The sequence below is a fragment of the Xiphophorus couchianus genome, chromosome 5, assembly GCF_001444195.1.
Source record: "Xiphophorus couchianus chromosome 5, X_couchianus-1.0, whole genome shotgun sequence".
Taxonomy (NCBI): domain Eukaryota; kingdom Metazoa; phylum Chordata; class Actinopteri; order Cyprinodontiformes; family Poeciliidae; genus Xiphophorus; species Xiphophorus couchianus.
The window spans coordinates 36514385-36536148 of record NC_040232.1 but is presented as its reverse complement, the minus strand read 5'-3'; the positions used below and the strand labels follow the sequence as shown (position 1 = coordinate 36536148).

General features: G+C 37.4%; 3 protein-coding genes across 6 annotated transcripts; all 3 read right to left on the bottom strand.

Moving 5' to 3' along the window:
- Positions 1-3607: 3607 nt before the first annotated feature.
- On the bottom strand, positions 3608-5218 carry LOC114144805 (anionic trypsin-2-like). Of its 2 annotated transcripts, none has more exons than XM_028017992.1 (6): positions 5117-5218; positions 4707-4899; positions 4436-4624; positions 4083-4144; positions 3862-3983; positions 3608-3772 (listed from the first exon to the last, which is right to left on the bottom strand). In XM_028017992.1, the coding sequence occupies exons 1-6, from the start codon at positions 5154-5156 to the stop codon at positions 3623-3625; spliced, it is 756 nt and encodes a 251-aa protein (XP_027873793.1). In that variant the 5' UTR covers positions 5157-5218; the 3' UTR covers positions 3608-3622. The 2 variants fall into 2 exon arrangements, with proteins under 2 accessions (XP_027873793.1, XP_027873792.1); XM_028017991.1 differs by having other exon boundaries at positions 5069-5185.
- Positions 5219-9421: 4203 nt separating this feature from the next.
- On the bottom strand, positions 9422-11112 carry LOC114144812 (anionic trypsin-2-like). 2 transcript variants are annotated; one of them, XM_028018003.1, is made up of 6 exons: positions 10953-11112; positions 10531-10723; positions 10260-10448; positions 9884-9945; positions 9663-9784; positions 9422-9573 (listed from the first exon to the last, which is right to left on the bottom strand). In XM_028018003.1, the coding sequence occupies exons 1-6, from the start codon at positions 10990-10992 to the stop codon at positions 9424-9426; spliced, it is 756 nt and encodes a 251-aa protein (XP_027873804.1). In that variant the 5' UTR covers positions 10993-11112; the 3' UTR covers positions 9422-9423. The 2 variants fall into 2 exon arrangements, with proteins under 2 accessions (XP_027873804.1, XP_027873805.1); XM_028018004.1 differs by lacking the exon at positions 10260-10448.
- Positions 11113-16522: 5410 nt separating this feature from the next.
- LOC114144811 (protein C activator-like) lies at positions 16523-18322 on the bottom strand. Of its 2 annotated transcripts, none has more exons than XM_028018001.1 (6): positions 18247-18322; positions 17824-18016; positions 17553-17741; positions 17177-17238; positions 16956-17080; positions 16523-16866 (listed from the first exon to the last, which is right to left on the bottom strand). In XM_028018001.1, exons 1-6 carry the CDS (start codon positions 18284-18286, stop codon positions 16717-16719), a joined length of 759 nt encoding a protein of 252 aa, XP_027873802.1. In that variant the 5' UTR covers positions 18287-18322; the 3' UTR covers positions 16523-16716. The 2 variants fall into 2 exon arrangements, with proteins under 2 accessions (XP_027873802.1, XP_027873803.1); XM_028018002.1 differs by having other exon boundaries at positions 16956-17077.
- Positions 18323-21764: the final 3442 nt, after the last annotated feature.

Sequence of the window (21764 nt, the reverse complement as noted above, 5' to 3'; positions counted from 1 at the left end):
ATCAGGAATATTCAGTCCCTCCTTCTACTGTAGAAAACTCTTGCAGCTAAAAAAATATATATTGTGACATAAAGCAACTCCGAAAGACTAAGACTATTGATGTAGATCCCAAATAACAACTTTGTATTTACAGAAATTACAGCTGGTCACCTGTCCACTAAAGTGGACGTCATGCATCAGTGGTAATATTTTGACAGGTATTTATTGATGTCATTACTCTGACTATAGATCTACAATATGCCCCATTTCCAGCAAATATTTTGGCTGTAAAAACATTCTGAAATTTCAGTTCTTTACTTGAAGATTTAAGGAAATAAGGGATTGTTGCCATTTTATTTTGTAATAAATTAAGCTTTATTGTGGTTCTTAAAAGACTATTTAATTTATATGTAGATGTTTTCATTACATATATTCATTCCAAACTGACCACAATGGACAGAGTGACTTTAAAGTCCATTGCATTACCATTGGACTTCCATTGTGGTAGAAGTGTGGACCCAAATGCAGCAGGCGGGAAAAATTAAAGTTCTGTTGTAGATTAAAATTTAAAAAATCAAACTTATAAAAAAACAAAGTCCAAGGAAAAAAAATAAACCCAAACCAGAGACATGAGGAGACCATGAGAAAACCTGGGAGAAGGGAGAGAAGCAGTGGGGTGGAGTAACAACACGAACCAGCCAGTAACAGTCTGTGATTTGACTAACTAGAGATGTGATTACATATTCATCTGCTACTGAAAACATAAACATATTTTATGTGGCTAAATGTTAGTTTGGTGTAAAGTGAAGCTAATGTACTAATAAAGATCAAGTTAAGGAAGAACATGAAAAAATAGAAAAAAGTCCTGCTTCTACGTTTTGAAAAATAAAATGATTAATGGAACTAAAATGTCCTTCTTAGAAGAAACTATGAATCTTGTAACTTTATAGACCAAAAATGTTACAAGAAATTCATAAGGAACACACTGTTATGGACAAAAGGACTCTTTGTCTTTTCTGTTTCATCTGCTCACATGCACACAGCTGTATACTGAAATAACCATAATATTTAATACTGGTGACAGTCACATAGGAAAAAAACTGATTAAGGCAGAACAACACCTTAGAGAGGAACCAGAATCAGGAGAAAATAAAGCAGAACTCATGCTACAATATTTGCTTCACTTGGTGTCACAGCTAAATTGAGCTGAGTGGAGCCCAGTGCTGGGTGGAGAATGTCACTCTGTATCTGTTCTATTTGTATGACGTTTAACATCTCAGTATGTCTCAGGATTGATTTTAAGATTCTTTTACTGGTTTTTAAATGTCTTAATTTTCTTGAGCAATCATTCCTAGCAGAGCTGCTATTACCTTATGAACCCCTGCAGGCCCTGAGGTCCTCTGGCACCAGACTATTATCAGTTTCAAGAGTCAGAACATGCACTTATTGTGAGGCTTCTTTCCAGTATTGTGTCCCCCGTTTGTGGAACGGTCTGCCAGAGATCCTGAGGGATCCAGAAAATGTTGCTGTCTTAAAGAGCAGGCTCAAGGCCCACCATTTTAACTGTATTTGCTGAATTGACCAAAATGCAGCATTGGTCCGTTGCCATGTTTCTTTGTGGGACAACAGTTTCTGATTCCTTTTGTAGATTTTTATCAAAGCTGTGCCCTAAAGACGGTGTTCCGTAATATGCCATTTCCTTTATCCTTACATGTGTATATAAGCGCGTGGGCATGTGTGTGTGTGGGCTTGTGTGTTTGTGTAAAAATGAGCATGCAGGGGCGTGCCGTGGTGGCATAGGGGTTAGCGCAACCCGTATTTGGAGGCCTTGAGTCCTCGACGCGGCTGTCGCGGGTTCGACTCCCGGACCTGATGATATTTGCCGCATGTCATCCCCCTTCTCCTTCCCTGTTTCCTGTCACCCTACTATCATATAAGGGACACTAGGGCCCACAAAAGACCCATGGAGGGGTAAAAAAAAGAGCATGCAAGCAGCTAAAGGAGAGAGGAAAACAGAATAATTTATTCCTAACAGCCCCCTGATGGGGTGGCACAGACACCACCCCGCCAAAATCATTAAGTGTGGTGCATGTGGATCCTAAGCTAAAATATGGCGGACCGTTCTTTCAAACCATTGCATTGTCCCGTGGCTCCACACACAGAATGCCACGTCTCCAGTAACGGCCAGCAGCCCTGAGTGTTGCAAAACCCTGGGCACATCCCATAAAGGTGATACAAATGTGTCACATTTGTGGGAGTAATTAAACATAATAAAACATGGCTGAAACCAATGGGTAAAAACATACCAAATTCAATGATTCTCCTTACAGTAGCAAGAGAAGTGGGCCTGCTGTATTTTGGTATTAATGAATGAATTCATGATTTCAACCCACTGACTGTTCTTCAACCTCATACATCAAGAACTTAACATGGAGGCAGGATTGTTCTCTGCAATGCAAACCTTTTTTGTCTGTTCAATCTGATGTAATATTGATGAAAAACGTTGTATCAAAATAGTATTTAATGATATATTTTGTCAGTACTAACATCTTTTTACTTTTTCCAGATGTTACTATAAACTTGACAGAGAACTTCTGTCATATTTAAACTTTTATAAAACAGGTTGTGATTTCTTACAAGTTTTACGTAATAAACGTAATTTAAATTTAATTTCAACAGTGAAAGAAAATTAAAAATTAAATTAACAGTGACACATTGTTTAACTGCAATAGAGGAAAATTTTCTATCATTTTTATGAGAAAAATGTGGCAACGAGAAGCTACCATGAATTAGTTATATCTGGTTTTACATATTTTCTTAAAACTTCTATTTCATTCCTGATTTTGACTTTTAAATTGTTTTAAAGTATTGAACTTTTTATTTCCTTTATTGAAATGTGATGCTATTATTTATTTATAAGTTGTGTTGACACTGCCATCTTTAACGGGCTGAAAATGCAGGGGTCGTTACGAAGGAAAAACATAGCCTTCAGTTTCGTTTGGCCTGAGTGCAGTGCTCACCAGAGCAACCTGTGGCCTTTTATTAGCAGATTGCACCCACCTGTGTAAATCTCCGCCCACAACAGGAAGTCAACAAGAACATCAACAATAAGATTCAACAAGTTGTTTTATTTCATTTTTTCTTAATTGTTGAATTATGTGACTGCTGTTTCATTATGGTTGCGTACAGCTCTTTGGTCTTGGAGTTTAAAGTTCACTACAACTAAATCTGGAATAGTAACTCCAGAGCTGCAGAGTTTAGATGCTCTATGTTCATTTCTGATGTAAAATAAAGTCAAAAAAACCTTAATAAATAAATTACTTCTGGTGTTTCTCGTCATGTGATTTAAAACTCATGTCACGTTTGTAGACTCAGTTCAGGAAAAATATAAAGTGAACAAACCGAACCATGAATGTAAAGACGATCAGACAGGAAATGGTTTTTTAAATTGATTTATTGATTTATTTTTCATTTCTGAGGCAGAGAAAGCTCCATTAAGGAGGTCAAGCTCAGGTAAGAAATAACTAAAATATTAATCTATCCTAATTCGATAAACCTGTAGAACAAACTAATTAAGATACAACTATAGAATTACATCTGAGAGGAAATTTGATGAAAATTTGATTTCATGAGAGTTTATGTTTTATTTAAGCCCAATTGTTTTGCTTATCCACTCCATGTATTCACACACAACCATGCTAATAACTGGATTCTGGAATGCATAGTCTTTTCCACTGCCAGCAATCACACCATAAATCTTCTTGTTGAACACCACTCCTCCACCAGAGTCACCCTGTAGGAAAATTTATAACAATATATTTATGTTGTAAAACAGAAAAGTTTTCTCTTGTCTGTGGAGAAATATTGAAGAAACAAACTTACAAGAGTCATATCCTTGTTCAGTGCTTCAGCAAAGAATACATGCCCAGATGTTTTCTTAAAGACAAAACCACTAACTTTCATGTCGACACACTGAAGATGTGGTGGAAGAGGAGCACTTTCTACTGTAGAGAAACATGGGAATCATAAAAGTTCTTCACTTAACCTTCTCTGTACAGACAGAAACAAAGATTTTATTCTCACTACTTCAATATTTATCTCACAGCGTAAATTATTGGGGCCGGTTATCGTTGATCCTGCTCCTGCCAGCTGAACAGTAGCACCACTGAAACACAATAAGGATAAATGTCAAAAATGATGACAATGTAGAAAATGAATCACTAGGAGGAACAATGAAAGAACAGAAAATAAATCCATGAAGCATTTCATCCACAGACACAGGAGTGTCCACCTCCAGTCCTCAGTGATGGTGTCCTGCATCCTTTACATGTCTCTGGTCCAACACACCTGAGCTAAACAGGTTCTGGTTCTGCTGGTGGCCTGATTACCTGACTCAGGTGTGCTGAAGCAGAGACAGAAAACCTGAAGACATGTTTTTGACCAGAGAAAGACTTACATCGTAATACGATTATTGCATCTTGGTAGCCGAACAGGATGGATATTTCTTACTGGTCTCTGAAGCTTCAGCAACATGATGTCATGCTGCTGATGCGATTGGTCAACATAAATAACTGGATTGTGTTGGATTATCTGTTTGTCCTGTGTAGCAGTCCGTGGATGAACTCCTAACTTTGCTGTGGTAGTCCTGCAGAACAGGTTAGATTATAATGCACACATAGAAAACCTGATCATCTGCAGATAAAACTGTCTTAATGACTCTTTCCTACCATCCTGGCTCAGAGTTCCAGCAGTGAGCTGCAGTCAGGATCCACTCAGGGTGGATCAGAGATCCTCCACAAGGGATCTCCTGAGTACCATTGTTGCTTTGCAGCCGAACATGATAAAGACGCTCTTCGTCATCACAGTTTTGACCTCCAATGATTCTCTTGTGCAGAGAAACATGTGAGTTCATTGAAACACCTGAAGAAGAAAAAGGAGGACTTCACTAAAATAAGGTCCAAACATGGCTGAAGGAACAGAAAAGAATAATCAGTTAAAGATTAAAAAGCATTACAGTTCACATGCAAAGAAGTTTCAGTCTGAAACAGAATCAGAGGGAAGTTTGACAGTCACAGAGAAGAGCAGCTACCTGGAACTACTGGGAGTGTCTCCAGTGTTTCCAGTGTGTCTGACTCACCCAGCCCCAGCAGCAGCAGCAGAACCTTCAGCAGAGCCATTGCTGGTCCAGCTTCCTGTGAATGTCTGCAGTCCTCCAGCAGCTTTTAAACTCTGTTCACAACTTTCTACTGTACAGGAAGCCACCAATAACAGGACAGACAGTGATTTGTGCTGTCATCTGTGTACAGAGGAACTTTAAGAACTCAATGTTCTAAAGAAACTTGAAAAATATTCTTGTTCCATTCACAGATTATTTTACAAGAAAATATTCTTGTTCCATTCACAGATTATTTCACATAATCAATGTTTTGATTATTTCAAAATAATCATGTAACTCTTGTGCATGATACAATACACTGCCAACTACTGCTCATCTATTGCAAGTGCTAGAAAAAATTGTTGAATCCAATATGGCAGAGAAATGAAAATGCCTGCCGACCAACTCAGAAAAATCCAGGCCCTCCTTCTACAGTAGGTAAAAATATATTGTGACATAAAACAACTCCTAAAAACTAATACTACTGATGTAGTTTCCTAATAACAACTTTGTATTTGGAGAAATTAAAGCTGATCATGCATGAGTGGCAATATTTTGACAGGTCTTTATTGATGTCATTACTCTGACTATAGATCTACAATATGCCCCATTTCCAGCAAATATTTGGCTGTAAAATCATTCTTATATTTTAGTCCTTAACATGAAGATTTAAGGAACAAAGTACATTGTTGTCATTTTATTTTGTAACAATTTAGGCTTTGTTGTGGTTCTTAAAAAGAACTTAAATGTTTACATTACATAAATTCATTCCAAACTGACCATGATGGACAGAGTGACTTTAAAGTCCAATGCATTACCTCCGTCTGTCATGATGTGTGTGATAGTAGTGTGGGGCCAAATGCAGCAGGCAGGAGACGTAAAAGTTCTGTTGTAGATTAAAGTGAAAAAGCAATCTTCCAAAAAATAGTCCAAGGAACAAAAATAAACCTAAAATGAAGATACCATGAGAAAACCAGGGAGAAGGGACAAGGAGCAGTGGTGTGGAGTAATTAAATGATCCAGTTAGTAATAATCTATGATTTAACTAATTAGAGATGTGAAGAGATTTGCTACTCAAAAAACAAAACATCTGTTTTATGAGGCTAAAAGTTAGTTTGATGTAATGTGGAGCTAATGTGCTAACAAAGAGCAAGTTAAAGACAAGCCTAAATATAAAAAAGTACAAAAAGATCCCTGATAATACATTATGAAAAACAAAAAGATTAATGAAACTAAAATGTCCTTCTTAAAAGAAACTATGAATAATTTATAGACCAAAAATGTTCCAAGAAGTTTAAAAGGAACACTCTGTTATGGACATTTTTCTATCTGTTTTATCAGCTTACACGCAATGGGTGAACTAAACAACTCTGACATCAGTTGTCTTCCCCTCGACCTTGAGAAGAAAACATTTGTTTAAAAATCATGATTTTTCAGGGTGTGCTGTGGTGGCGTAGGGGATATTATGATCCATGTTTGGAGACCTTGAGTCCTCGTCGCGTGTTCGATTCCCAGACTTGGCGACATTTGCCGCAGGTCTTCCCCCCTCTCCTGTCAGCCTACTTTCATATAAGGGACACTAGAACCCAGAAAAGATCACCTGAAGGGGAGGAAAAAAATAATGATTTCTCTAAAAATAGCCATTTATGTTTCTATTCAACTCCAACAAAATATTTAAGATGTTCATAATTATGACGTTTTCCCTGTAATGACTTTCTTGAAGAGAAATTCAAAAATAAATATTCCTGTGTGTTTTTTGACAGATTTTGAGACAATACGTCTTTTTTCAATTGTAACATGTTTTTAGAAAGATTTTCAAAAGATTATTCAACAGCAAATGTATTCCATGTTTACTTTAATATAATACAAATTGGTTTTCTAAATTTGGATGAAGAGTTATATTATATTGTTCAAAATGATCCCCTCTCCAGCTTTGTTCGTAATGTATGAGGTTCTAGAAGAGTCAGCAAGTTTAATAATAAACTCTATTAAGACCAAAATGCAGCACTGATCCATCACCATGTTTCTTTATGGAACAACACAGCAAAATAATGTCGAACAGTTTATGATTACTTTTCTAGGTTTTTATCTAAGCTGCCCGATAAATAGGGCGTTCCCCAATGTGTCATTTCCTTTATCCTTATGTGTGTATGTGTAACACCAGGTTAATATGGCCTGGTGGCACCAGCTAGTTCAAAGAAAACAAGGGGGAGGCAATAAGTCAGAACAGAGATCACCTGAGTTTTAAACAATTTTATTCCCAAAGGGATAAAAAATTCTGTTATTTTAATACAATAAAAGTGTTGAAAATGTCTTCAGTCCCAGGTAAATCTTCAGCTAGGAACTCCTACAAGGCTGGAATCCTGGCAGTCTGATTCAGGCGGAGGAATTTGGGGTTAAGGGATCTGACAGTTCAATTAAAATCTTGTAGGTGGATGTGGGCGCTGACAGAGAGGTGTGAATCCAGGTATGTGCAGTGGAGGCTCTTAGGTGGAAATGGGGGGAGAGCGGCCAGACTGTGGAGTCCGGAGCCCAGTTGGGTGAGGAGCAGTTATTGAACAATGAAGATGCGATCTTTGTCAGGATGGGATTCCAGTTTTGATTCGCAAATCTCCTCTGGATCAACAGGTTGGACCATCGAGCGACAAACAACTGCTCCACCACCCCTTAACGATGCTGCAGCCGATTTCTGGAATGAGCTGCAGGTGTGACAGACTTCTGGAATAATCCCACAAAGATCCTCTATAGACAGAGCACTCACACTGAACATAAAAACTGAATCCGAACACCTACATTCTGAGCACCCAACTCTGCACCACATCAGGTTTTGTTGGTTTAAGACTACAAGGTCCAAAGATGCACCTTTTTTCCTCTTATTAAATCCATTATTTCACCATAAAACTACACTGCACTCTTCCATTTGGGAATGTAACAACACAGCTCTTGATTTGTTTACTTTCAATTACCCAATTAAAATGGATATTTATCTTTTGTTTCTTTGGGTCAACCCAGAGTTTGGTGTCTGCTGTGCTCTGCTCTGTTTTTCAAATCACTAACCTCTATACATCCCAGCAATGCCTCCAATTGTTGGAGATTATACTTTCTCAATCTAAGTTTATTAGGTTCATGAGGTTTAAGAAGAGTCAGCGAGTTGAAATCATGAATTCCATTGTCATAACAACACAACAAAATGGCACCTAACAAGTTCTTATCTAAGATAAGAACTTGTTAGTTATGACTTGTTAGAACAAGTTCTTATCTAAGATAAGAACTTGTTAGTTGGTAACTAAATATTTTAATGGCAAGCATACTAAATGTTTAACTAGTAACCAAAATAAGATAAGAAGGCCTGTATCTAAGATATGCCCTGAAGAGGGTGATTCCTAGTGTGTCCTTTCTTTCAACCTTAGCTGTATATATACGTACATGCAAGCACTTAAAAGAGATAGAGGAAAACACAGCAATTATTTATTCCTAACAAAAACTAGTTTTAAGATGTCATGAGACATTTTTTCAACCTGCAATAGTGATTTAGTACTAATTCAGAATGAATGGCTCGTTTCTCTAAAACAGCTTTTCATGTCAGAGATCGTGTCACCAAAATGAAAAGTCCTGACACAACAATGACATCAAGGAGTGTTGAGAGAAACTGATCAGACACACAGATTTTTCCAAACAAAATTGATAAATGCAAAGTAATGACAGATTTTGGTTACTAGTTAAACATTTAGTATGCTTGCCATTAAAATATTTAGTTACCAACTAAACTAAATATTAAGTTTACTAACTAATTATGTAGCTCATGGCTAAACTTGAAGAAGACCCTCTCATCTTCTCCAAAGACAGCAAAGGTTTCAGTGTTTGTCTATTTAATGTTTCTAACGTTTAAGTTATTAGAAAATGTGTTCAAAAGTTAGAATTTCTCAGAATACATCCACCACATCCATGCAGATGTCATTGTTTTCTACATGAACTGTTTGATGCAGATTGTAGATTTTGTTTCTTTAATGACAGATTAACAACTTTTAAGGCTGAAAATATGTTCAATAACCATGAATGTAAAGACGATCAGACAGGAAATGTTTCTTTTTCATTCATTTATTGATTTATTTTTTCATTTCTGAAGCAGAGAAAGCTCCATTAGGGAGGTCAAGGTAAGGTGAGAAAAAACAAAACTATTAATTTGTCCTAATTCTACAAACTTGTAGAACAAACTGATGAAGATACAACTATAAATTTGTATATGAAAGGAAATGTGATGAAAATTTTATTTCATGAGAGTTTATGTTTTATTTAAGCCCAATTGTTTTGCTTATCCACTCCATGTATTCACACACAACCATGCTAATAACTGGATTACGGAATGCATAGTCTTCTCCACTGCCAGCAATCACACCATAAATCTTCTTGTTGAACACCACTCCTCCACCAGAGTCACCCTGTAGGAAAATTTATAACAATGTATTTATGTTGTAAAACAGAAAAGTTTTCTCTTGTCTGTGGAGAAATATTGAAGAAACAAACTTACAAGAGTCATATCCTTGTTCAGTGCTTCAGCAAAGAATAGATGCCCACGTGTCGCCACGAAGAAAAAACCACTAACTATCATGTCGACACACTGTAGATGTGGTAGAAGAGGAGCACTGAGTGCTGCAGAGAAACATGAGAATCATAAAAGTTCTTCACTTAACCTTCTCTGTACAGACAGAAACAAAGATTTTATTCTCACTACTTCAATATTTCTCTCACATCGCTGATTATTGGGGCCGATTGTCGTTGGACCCTCTCCTGCCAGCTGAACTGTAGCACCACTGCAACATAATTAGGATAAATGTCAAAAAGGATGACAATGTAGAAATTGAATTATTAGGAGGAACAATGAAAGAACAGAAAATAAATCCATGAAGGATTTCATCCACAGACACAGGAGTGTCCACCTCCAGTCCTCAGTGATGGTGTCCTGCATCCTTCACATGTCTCTGGTCCAACACACCTGAGCTAAACAGGTTCTGGTTCTGCTGGTGGCCTGATTACCTGACTCAGGTGTGCTGAAGCAGAGGCAGCAGGACCAGAGAAGTGGAGACAGAAAACCTGAAGTCATGTTTTTGACCAGAGAAAGACTTACATTCTAAGACGATTATTGCATCTTGGTAGCCGAACAGGATGGATATTTCTTACTGGTCTCTGAAGCTTCAGCAACATGATGTCATGCTGCTGATGCGATTGGTCAACATAAATAACTGGATTGTGTTGGATGATCTGTTTCTCCTGTGTAGCAGTCCGTGGATGAACTCCTAACGTTGCTGTGGTAGTCCTGCAGAACAGGTTAGATTATAATGAACACACAGAAAACCTGATCATCTGCTGATAAAACTGTCTGAATGACTCTTTCCTACCATCCTGGCTCCGACTTCCAGCAGTGAGCTACAGTCAGGATCCACTCAGGGTGGATCAGAGATCCTCCACACAAGCTTGTCTCAGTACCATTGTTGCCCTCCAGCCGAACATGATAAAGACGCTCCTTCTCATCACAGTTTTGACCTCCAATGATTCTCTTGTGCAAAGAAACATGTGAGTTCACTGAAACACCTGAAGAAGAAAAAGGAGGACTTCACTCAGAAATCAGGTCCAAACATGGCTGAAGGAACAGAAAAGAATAATTAGTTAAAGATTAAAAAGCATTACAGTTCATATGCAAAGACGTTTCAGTCTGAAACAGAATCAGGGGGAAGTTTGAGAGTCACAGAGAGTAGCAGCCTCCCTGGAACCAGTAGGAAGTGTCTCCAGTATGCCCAGTGTTTCCAGTGTGTCCGCTCACCCAGCCCCAGCAGCAGCAGCAGAACCTTCAGCAGAGCCATTGCTGGTCCAGCTTCCTGTGAATGTCTGCAGTCCTCCAGCACCTTTCAAACTCTGTTCACAACTTCCTGCTGGACAGGAAGCCACCAATCACAGGACAGACACTGATCTGTCCAATGACAGGACAGACAGTGATTTGTGCTGTCATCTGCATACAGACTAACTTTAAGACCTCAACGTTCTAAAGAAACTTGAAAAGGTTCTTGTTCCATTCACAGATCATTTCACTGATAACAAAACATTTACTCCTCTTGTAACTTATAGAATGACCAAATGAAACAGTTGACTTAAAACAAGTAGCTCCTATATTTTGCTACAAAGTTACTTATTAGTTATTTATGCCTTTTCTCAAGTGAACTGAGATTTTTGTACTAGAAACTAGACTAAAAATAATTGGTTAATTTTATGTTTTTGCACAAGCTTGCAGTGAGTTTTGCACAACGGAAAACTTGATCATAAGCTTGATGAAATAAAATTGATATTTTGAAGGTAGAGAGAATCCTTTTTTTCAGGTTGATGTTTTGTTTTTACAAAAAAAAATGATTGGCTTCTATTCTACAAGAATTCACATCTGCCTTTGCTTAATTTTTTCTGGAGTTGTTTTGGAAAGTGAAGCAGCCGCTTCTGTGGATTCATACTGATGCATGCAACGTGAAGTGGGTGAGAAAGAACAGGTGATTTCTGTTTTGTTGCCATAAAGGATGGAGTTTGGACTACTTGAATGATGTCTATGTTAACTGTCTTCCAAAAGGGTGAGATGAACGTCCAGATGTTCAGACATCTGCAGGAGGTTTTCTTCTGCTGAGATTATGGAAACTGAGTGGATCCCAGATCCTTTCAGCAAGTCAAAGCAATCAAAAACAATTGTAATCTGATCTGACAGCAAACATGGACATGCAGTAAGTTCAGCTCCCTGAACTTACACACTTTGTCTGACAAAAACTCACAGGAACTAAGTTCCCTCTGTGTCTCACAGGTAGCAACTTGACTTCACAAATTTCTGCACAACGGAGGCTCCAAATACATTTAATGACTGAGAAACACCACCCTGTCAGTATCTCAAACCATGCATTATGTATAATCCATTTTATACATACGGGACAGTGGACAGTTATCTAAAAAATATTTTCTTGTGTTTATATGGGATTTTATTTTATAAATGCACACAGACCACTGAAGTGTACACTAGTGCATGATACAATACACTGCCACCTACTGGCCATCTATTGCAAGTGCAAGAAAAAATTGTTGAATCCAATATGGCAGACAAATGAAAAAGCATGCCGACCAACTCAGGAAAATCCAGTCCCTCCTTCTATTGTAGGTTAAAATATATTGTGACATAAAGCAACTCCTAAAGACTAATACTACTGATGTAGTTTCCAAATAACAACTTTGTTTTTGGAGAAATTACAGCTGGTCACCTGTCCACTAAAGTGGACGTCATGCATCAGTGGCAATATTTTGACAGGTATTTATTGATGTCATTACTCTGACTATAGATCAGTCTGAAACAGAATCAGAGGGAAGTTTGAGATGCACCATGTGCCCCATTTCCAGCAAATATCTTGGCTGTAAAAACAATTTTATATTTCAGTTCTTAACTTGAAGATTTAAGAAAATAGGTGATTGTTTGTATTTTATTTTGTAACAAATTAGGCTTTATTGTGCTTCTTAAAATAAACTATTTTTATTGATATGTACATGTGTTCATTACATATATTCATTACAAACTGACCATGATGGACAGAGTGACTTTAAAGTCCAATGCATTACCTCCGTCTGTCATGATGTGTGTGATAGTAGTGTGGGCCCAAATGCAGCAGGCAGGAGACGTAAAAGTTCTGTTGTAGATTAAAGTGAAAAATCAATCTTCCAAAAAAAATAGTCCAAGGAACAAAACTAAACCTAAAATGAAGATACCATGAGGAAACCAGGCAGAAGGGACGAGAGGCAGTGGTGTGGAGTAATTAAATGATCCATTGAGTAATAGACTATGATTTAACTAATTAGAGATGTGAAGAGATTTGCTACTCGAAAAAACAAAAGATCTGTTTTATGTGGCCAAAAGTTAGAAAAAGTACAAAAAGAGCCCTGATTCTACATTATGAAAAACAAAAAGATTAATATAACTAAAATGTCCTTCTTAAAAGAAACTATGTATACTTTATGGACCAAAAATGTTCCAAGAAGTTTAAAAGGAACACTCTGTTATGGACAAAAGGACTTTTTGTCATTTTTCTATCTGTTTTATCAGCTTACACGCAATGGGTGACCTAAACAACTCTGACATCAGTTTTCTTCCCCTCTACCTTGAGAAGAAAACATTTGTTTAAAAATCCTGGTATCTCTAAAAAATAACCATTTATGTTTCTATTCCACTCCTACAAAATATCTAAGATGTTACGTTCATAATTATGAAGTATTTCTGTAACTGCCCAGTTACAGAAGAGATTTGCTACTCAAAAAACAAAACATCTGTTTTATGAGGCTAAAAGTTAGTTTGATGTAACGTGGAGCTAATGTGCTAACAAAGAGCAAGTTAAAGACAAGCCTAAATATAAAAAAGTACAAAAAGATCCCTGATTCTACATTATGAGAAACAAAAAGATTAATATAACTAAAATGTCCTTCTTAAAAGAAACTATGAATACTTTATAGACCAAAAATGTTCCAAGAAGTTTAAAAGGAACACTCTGTTATGGACATTTTTCTATCTGTTTTATCAGCTTACACGCAATGGGTGAACTAAACAACTCTGACATCAGTTGTCTTCCCCTCGACCTTGAGAAGAAAACATTTGTTTAAAAATCCTGGTATCTCTAAAAAATAACCATTTATGTTTCTATTCCTACAAAATATCTAAGATGTTACATTCATCTTGAAGTTTATGAAGTTTTCCCTGTAATGACTTTCTTGAAAAGAAATTCAAAAATAAATATTCCTGTGTGTTTTTTGACAGATTTTGAGACAATACGTCTTTTTTCAATTGTAACATGTTTTTAGAAAGATTTTCAAAAGATTATTCAACAGCAAATGTATTCCATGTTTACTTTAATATAATACAAATTGGTTTTCTAAATTTGGATGAAGAGTTATATTATATTGTTCAAAATGATCCCCTCTCCAGCTTTGTTCTTAATGTATGAGGTTCTAGAAGAGTCAGCGAGTTTAATAATAAACTCTATTAAGACCAAAATGCAGCACTGATCCATCACCATGTTTCTTTATGGAACAACACAGCAAAAAAGAATTGAACAGTTTATGATTACTTTTCTAGGTTTTTATCTAAGCTGCCCGATAAATAGGGCGTTCCCCAATGTGTCATTTCCTTTATCCTTATGTGTGTATGTGTAACACCAGGTTAATATGGCCTGGTGGCACCAGCTAGTTCAAAGAAAACAAGGGGGAGGCAATAAGTCAGAACAGAGATCACCTGAGTTTTAAACAATTTTATTCTCAAAGGGATAAAAAAGTTCAGTTTTCATCAATACAATAAAAGTGTTGAAAATGTCTTCAGTCCCAGGTAAATCTTCAGCTAGGAACTCCTACAAGGCTGGAATCCTGGCAGTCTGATTCAGGCGGAGGAATTTGGGGTTAAGGGATCTGACAGTTCAATTAAAATCTTGTAGGTGGATGTGGGCGCTGACAGAGAGGTGTGAATCCAGGTATGTGCAGTGGAGGCTCTTAGGTGGAAATGGGGGGAGAGCGGCCAGACTGTGGAGTCCGGAGCCCAGTTGGGTGAGGAGCAGTTATTGAACAATGAAGATGCGATCTTTGTCAGGATGGGATTCCAGGTTTGATTCGCAAATCTCCTCTGGATCAACAGGTTGGACCATCGAGCGACAAACAACTGCTCCACCACCCCTTAACGGTGCAGCATGTGATTTCTGGAATGAGCTGCAGGTGTGACAGACTTCTGGAATAATCCCACAGATAATCTATAGATCCTCTATAGACACAGCACTCACACTGAACACAAAACTGAATCCGAACACCTACATTCTGAGCACCCAACTCTGCAACACATCAGGTTTTGTTGGCTTAAGACTACAAGGTCCAAAGATGCACCTTTTTTCCTCTTATTAAATCCATTATTTCACCATAAAACTACACTGCACTCTTCCATTTGGGAATGTAACAACCAGGCTCTCAATTTGTTTACTTTCAATTACCCAATTAAAATGGATATTTATCTTTTGTTTCTTTAGGTCAACCCAGAGTTTGGTGTCTGCTGTGCTCTGCTCTGTTTTTCAAATCACTAACCTCTATACATCCCAGCAATGCCTCCAATTGTTGGAGATTATACTTTCTCAACCTAAGTTTATTAGGTTCGTGAGGTTTAAGAAGAGTCAGCGAGTTGAAATCATGAATTCCATTTATTAAGACTAAAATGCAGCGCTGGTCCATTGTCATAACAACACAACAAAATGGCACCTAACAATTTCCTATTGTAGGCCTGTATCTAAGATATGCCCTGAAGAGGGTGATTCCTAGTGTGTCCTTTCTTGCAACCTTAGCTTTGTATATACGTATAAATATGTCACATTTATGCTTGCCATTAAAATATTTATTTACCAACTAAACTAAATATTAAGTTTACTAACTAATTGGGATGTGCTGTGGTGGCGCAGGGGTTAAGCACAACCCACATAAGGAGGCCTTAGTCCTCGTCGCGGCTGTCGCAGGTTCCATTCCCGGCCTGGTGACCTTTGCCGCATGTCTTCCCCCTTCTCTCATTACCCACTTTCCTGTCAATTAACTATCAAATAAAGGCCACTAGAGCCAATAAAAAACCTTTAAAAAGAAAATGTTTACTAACTAATTATGTAGCTCATGGCTAAACTTGAAGAAGACCCTCTCATCTTCTCCAAAGACAGCAAAGGTTTCAGTGTTTGTCTATTTAATGTTTCTAACGTTTAAGTTATTAGAAAATGTGTTAAAAAGTTAGAATTTATCAGAATACGTCCACCACATCCATGCAGATGTTATTGTTTTGTACATGAACTGTTTGATGCAGATTTTAGATTTTGTTTCTTTAATGACAGTTTAACAACTTTTAAGACTGAAAATATGCTCAATATTTTATTGGAAGTCTGTTATTTTCCTCACTGATAACCAGAAATAAATCCAATAAAAGTCCAGAATTGGACTTTTAAAATGTTTTTAATTATTGAACTTTTTATTTCCTTTCTTAAAATGTGTTTTTATTAATTATTTCTAAGTTATTCGAGTTTTATTATTAATTGTTGTATTAAGTGACTTCTGTTTAATTATTTTTCTGTAGCTCTTGGAGTTTAAAGTTCTCCAGAACTAAATCATATATAGTCTCTCCAGATCTGCACAGTTTAGATGCTGCATGTTCATTTCTGATGTAAAATAAAGACAAAAACTGAATAAATTTACTTCTGGAGATCCTCGTCATGTGATTTAAAACTCATGTCACATTTGTAGACTCAGTTCAGGAAAAATATAAAGTGAACAAACTGAACGATGAATGTAAAGATGATCAGACAGGAAATGGTTTTTTAAATTGATTTATTGATTTATTTTTTCATTTCTGAAGCAGAGAAAGCTCCATTAGGGAGGTCAAGGTCAGGTGAGAAAAAACAAAACTATTAATCTATCCTAATTCTATAAACTTGTAGAACAAACTGATGAAGATATAACTATAGAATTACATCTGAGAGGAAATGTGATGAAACGTTTTCATGATAGTTTATGTTTTATTTAAGCCCAATTGTTTTGCTTATCCACTGCATGTATTCACACACAACCATGCTAATAATTGGTTTCTGACATGCATGGTCTTTTCCACTGTCAGCAATCACACCATAAATCTTCTTGTTGAACACCACTCCTCCACCAGAGTCACCCTGTAGGAAAATTTATAACAATGTATTTATGTTGTAAAACAGAAAAGTTTTCTCTTGTCTGTGGAGAAATATTGAAGAAACAAACTTACAAGACACGTATCCTTGTTCAGTGCTTCAGCCATGAATAGATGCCCACGTGTTGCCGCGAAGAAAAAACCACTAACTTTCATGTTGACACACTGAAGATATGGTGGAATAGGAGCATCGAGTGCTGCTGAGAAATATGAGAATCATAAAAGTTCTTCACTTAACCTTCTCTGTACAGACAGAAACAAAGATTTTATTCTCATAACTTCAATATTTCTCTCACATCGCTGATTATTGGGGCTGGTTGTCGTTAGTCCCTCTCCTGCCAGCTGAACTGTAGCACCACTGAAACACAATTAGGATAAATGTCAAAAATGATGACAATGTAGAAAATGAATTATTAGGAGGAACAATGAAAGAACAGAAAATGAATCCATGAAGGATTTCATCCACAGACACAGGAGTGTCCACCTCCAGTCCTCAGTGATGGTGTCCTGCATCCTTTACATGTCTCTGGTCCAACACACCTGAGCTAAACAGGTTCTGGTTCTGCTGGTGACCTGATTACCTGACTCAGGTGTGCTGAAGCAGAGGCAGCAGGACCAGAGAAGTGGAGACAGAAAACCTGAAGTCATGTTTTTGACCAGAGAAAGACTTACATTCTAAGACGATTATTGCATCTTGGTAGCTGAACAGGATGGATATTTCTTACTGGTCTCTGAAGCTTCAGCAACATGATGTCATGCTGCTGATGCGATTGGTCAACATAAATCACAGGATTGTGTTGGATGATCTGTTTCTCCTGTGTAGCAGTCCGTGGATGAACTCCTAACGTTGCTGTGGTAGTCCTGCAGAACAGGTTAGATTATAATGAACACATAGAAAACCTGATCATCTGCTCATAAAACTGTCTGAATGACTCTTTCCTACCATCCTGGCTCCGACTTCCAGCAGTGAGCTGCAGTCAGGATCCACTCAGGGTGGATCAGAGATCCTCCACACAAGCTTGTCTCAGTACCATTGTCGCCCTCCAGCCGAACATGATAAAGACGCTCCTTCTCATCACAGTTTTGACCTCCAATGATTCTCTTGTGCAGAGAAACATGTGAGTTCATTGAAACACCTGAAAAAGAAAAAGGAGGACTTCACTCAGAAATCAGGTCCAAACATGGCTGAAGGAACAGAAAAGAATAATTAGTTAAAGATTAAAAAGCATTACAGTTCATATGCAAAGACGTTTCAGTCTGAAACAGAATCAGGGGGAAGTTTGAGAGTTACAGAGAGTAGCAGCCTCCCTGGAACCAGTAGGAAGTGTCTCCAGTATGCCCAGTGTTTCCAGTGTGTCTGACTCACCCAGCCCCAGCAGCAGCAGCAGAACCTTCAGCAGAGCCATTGCTGGTCCAGCTTCCTGTGAATGTCTGCAGTCCTCCAGCACCTTTCAAACTCTGTTCACAACTTCCTGCTGGACAGGAAGCCACCAATCACAGGACAGACACTGATCTGTCCAATGACAGGACAGACAGTGATTTGTGCTGTCATCTGCATACAGACTAACTTTAAGACCTCAACGTTCTAAAGAAACTTGAAAAGGTTCTTGTTCCATTCACAGATCATTTCACTAATAACAAAACATTTACTCCTCTTGTAACTTATAGAATGACCAAATGAAACAGTTGACTTAAAACAAGTAGCTCCTATATTTTGCTACAAAGTTACTTATTAGTTATTTATGCCTTTTCTTAAGTGAACTGAGATTTTTGTACTAGAAACTAGACTAAAAATAATTGGTTAATTTTATGTTTTTGCACAAGCTTGCAGTGATTTTTGCACAACGGAAAACTTGATCATAAGCTTGTTGAAATAAAATTGATATTTTGAAGGTAGAGAGAATCCTTTTTTTCAGGTTGATGTTTTGTTTTTACAAAAAAAAAATAATTGGCTTCTATTCTACAAGAATTCACATCTGCCTTTGCTTAATTTTTTCTGGAGTTGTTTTGGAAAGTGAAGCAGCCGCTTCTGTGGATTCATACTGATGCATGCAACGTGAAGTGGGTGAGAAAGAACAGGTGATTTCTGTTTTGTTGCCATAAAGGATGGAGTTTGGACTACTTGAATGATGTCTATGTTAACTGTCTTCCAAAAGGGTGAGATGAACGTCCAGATGTTCAGACATCTGCAGGAGGTTTTCTTCTGCTGAGATTATGGAAACTGAGTGGATCCCAGATCCTTTCAGCAAGTCAAAGCAATCAAAAACAATTGTAATCTGATCTGACAGCAAACATGGACATGCAGTAAGTTCAGCTCCCTGAACTTACACACTTTGTCTGACAAAAACTCACAGGAACTAAGTTCCCTCTGTGTCTCACAGGTAGCAACTTGACTTCACAAATTTCTGCACAACGGAGGCTCCAAATACATTTAATGACTGAGAAACACCACCCTGTCAGTATCTCAAACCATGCATTATGTATAATCCATTTTATACATACGGGACAGTGGACAGTTATCTAAAAAATATTTTCTTGTGTTTATATGGGATTTTATTTTATAAATGCACACAGACCACTGAAGTGTACACTAGTGCATGATACAATACACTGCCACCTACTGGCCATCTATTGCAAGTGCAAGAAAAAATTGTTGAATCCAATATGGCAGACAAATGAAAAAGCATGCCGACCAACTCAGGAAAATCCAGTCCCTCCTTCTATTGTAGGTTAAAATATATTGTGACATAAAGCAACTCCTAAAGACTAATACTACTGATGTAGTTTCCAAATAACAACTTTGTTTTTGGAGAAATTACAGCTGGTCACCTGTCCACTAAAGTGGACGTCATGCATCAGTGGCAATATTTTGACAGGTATTTATTGATGTCATTACTCTGACTATAGATCTACAATATGCCCCATTTCCAGCAAATATCTTGGCTGTAAAAACAATTTTATATTTCAGTTCTTAACTTAAAGATTTAAGAAAATAAGTGATTGTTGGTATTTTATTTTGTAACAAATTAGGCTTTATTGTGCTTCTTAAAATAAACTATTTTTATTGATATGTAAATGTGTTCATTACATATATTCATTCCAAACTGACCATGATGGACAGAGTGACTTTAAAGTCCAATGCATTACCTCCGTCTGTCATGATGTGTGTGATAGTAGTGTGGGGCCAAATGCAGCAGGCAGGAGACGTAAAAGTTCTGTTGTAGATTAAAGTGAAAAATCAATCTTCCAAAAAAAATAGTCCAAGGAACAAAACTAAACCTAAAATGAAGATACCATGAGGAAACCAGGCAGAAGGGACGAGAGGCAGTGGTGTGGAGTAATTAAATGATCCATTGAGTAATAGACTATGATTTAACTAATTAGAGATGTGAAGAGATTTGCTACTCGAAAAAACAAAAGATCTGTTTTATGTGGCCAAAAGTTAGAAAAAGTACAAAAAGAGCCCTGATTCTACATTATGAAAAACAAAAAGATTAATATAACTAAAATGTCCTTCTTAAAAGAAACTATGTATACTTTATGGACCAAAAATGTTCCAAGAAGTTTAAAAGGAACACTCTGTTATGGACAAAAGGACTTTTTGTCATTTTTCTATCTGTTTTATCAGCTTACACGCAATGGGTGACCTAAACAACTCTGACATCAGTTTTCTTCCCCTCTACCTTGAGAAGAAAACATTTGTTTAAAAATCCTGGTATCTCTAAAAAATAACCATTTATGTTTCTATTCCACTCCTACAAAATATCTAAGATGTTACGTTCATAATTATGAAGTATTTCTGTAACTGCCCAACTCTGCCTACAAGTGACACAAACAGGAAGTGTAGCTTTAAAATAAACAAATAATGGAAAGAGAACACCCAGGTTTGCCTAAATTAACTTTTACACCAATTTTTATGGGCATTAAACCATTTTCCCAAATCTTCCTGACTTCAAAGAAGTCCAGGACTGATGTCAATGATAATGGCTTCCCCACAACATTGACACCCACCCACAGGAGAGCCAGCCGTCCACTGATAGCGACACACACCATTTAGCAGAATGGGACTCAACTCCACTTTGATTCTTAAGTGTTGAGTGTGCCGCAGCAACAAAGCGGTGTCTGGACAGAAGCATGATAGATTCGTTTAAATCAGGGGTCTCAAACTCCAGTCCTCGAGGGCCGCAGACCTGCAGTTTTTAGATGTGCCACAGGTACAAAACACTGGAATGAAATGACTTAATTTCCTCCTCCTTGTGTAGATCAGTTCTTCAGAGCCTTAATGACCTAATTATTCTGTTCAGGTGTGGTGCAGCAGAGGCACATCTAAAAGTTGCAGGACTGCAGCCCTCGAGGACTGGAGTTTGAGAGCCCTGGTTTAAAGGGACCTGAGATAATGTTGTGTTGATTCAAAGCCCGATATGTGAATTAGTTTCTGTTCAAGCCTCATTTAAGCTCTGGCTAACATGATGAGGGCTTAAGAAGCATGGTCATTCAGAACAGCAGCCCACGTGTACACCTCCACCCACACACACACACACACACACACACGCACACACACATCCCACTCACCCTAATTCCAGCACAGCATTTTTTCTTAGCAGGATGTAAAAATACAGGAAGGGGAGGAAAAAAGTGTTTCTGGGAATGAATGCCCTCACTCCACCTTTCAGTTAAATCCTCCCAAAGATTTCTGAAGTTGTCTGGCTGGTATTCGTAGGAACTTTGGCAATAATTTCCGCTAATACAGTAAGTAGCTCGTGTTTTTCTTTGTAAAGCATGAGCACATCGATTAGTTAGTCATTTACTTCCTGATAAATGAAACCGTTTTAAACAAAATACCAAGAATAACCCAAAAAAAAGGAAGCATGTTTTTTTTTTTTT

Excerpts from the sequence above, each read along its gene's own strand:
- LOC114144805 (XM_028017991.1), bottom strand. The coding sequence starts at position 5,156 with ATGGCTCTGCTGAAGGTTCTGCTGCTGCTGCTGGGGCTGGGTGAGTCA. Across the intron at positions 4,900-5,068 it reads GACACTCCCAGTAGTTCCAG|GTGTTTCAATGAACTCACAT; the intron begins GTAGCTGCTCTT and ends TTTCTTCTTCAG. Across the intron at positions 4,625-4,706 it reads TGGAACTCTGAGCCAGGATG|GACTACCACAGCAAAGTTAG; the intron begins GTAGGAAAGAGT and ends CCTGTTCTGCAG.
- LOC114144812 (XM_028018003.1), bottom strand. The coding sequence starts at position 10,992 with ATGGCTCTGCTGAAGGTTCTGCTGCTGCTGCTGGGGCTGG. Across the intron at positions 10,724-10,952 it reads GCTGCTGCTGCTGGGGCTGG|GTGTTTCAGTGAACTCACAT; the intron begins GTGAGCGGACAC and ends TTTCTTCTTCAG. Across the intron at positions 10,449-10,530 it reads TGGAAGTCGGAGCCAGGATG|GACTACCACAGCAACGTTAG; the intron begins GTAGGAAAGAGT and ends CCTGTTCTGCAG.
- LOC114144811 (XM_028018001.1), bottom strand. The coding sequence starts at position 18,286 with ATGGCTCTGCTGAAGGTTCTGCTGCTGCTGCTGGGGCTGG. Across the intron at positions 17,742-17,823 it reads TGGAAGTCGGAGCCAGGATG|GACTACCACAGCAACGTTAG; the intron begins GTAGGAAAGAGT and ends CCTGTTCTGCAG. Across the intron at positions 16,867-16,955 it reads TGAACAAGGATACGTGTCTT|GGTGACTCTGGTGGAGGAGT; the intron begins GTAAGTTTGTTT and ends ATTTTCCTACAG.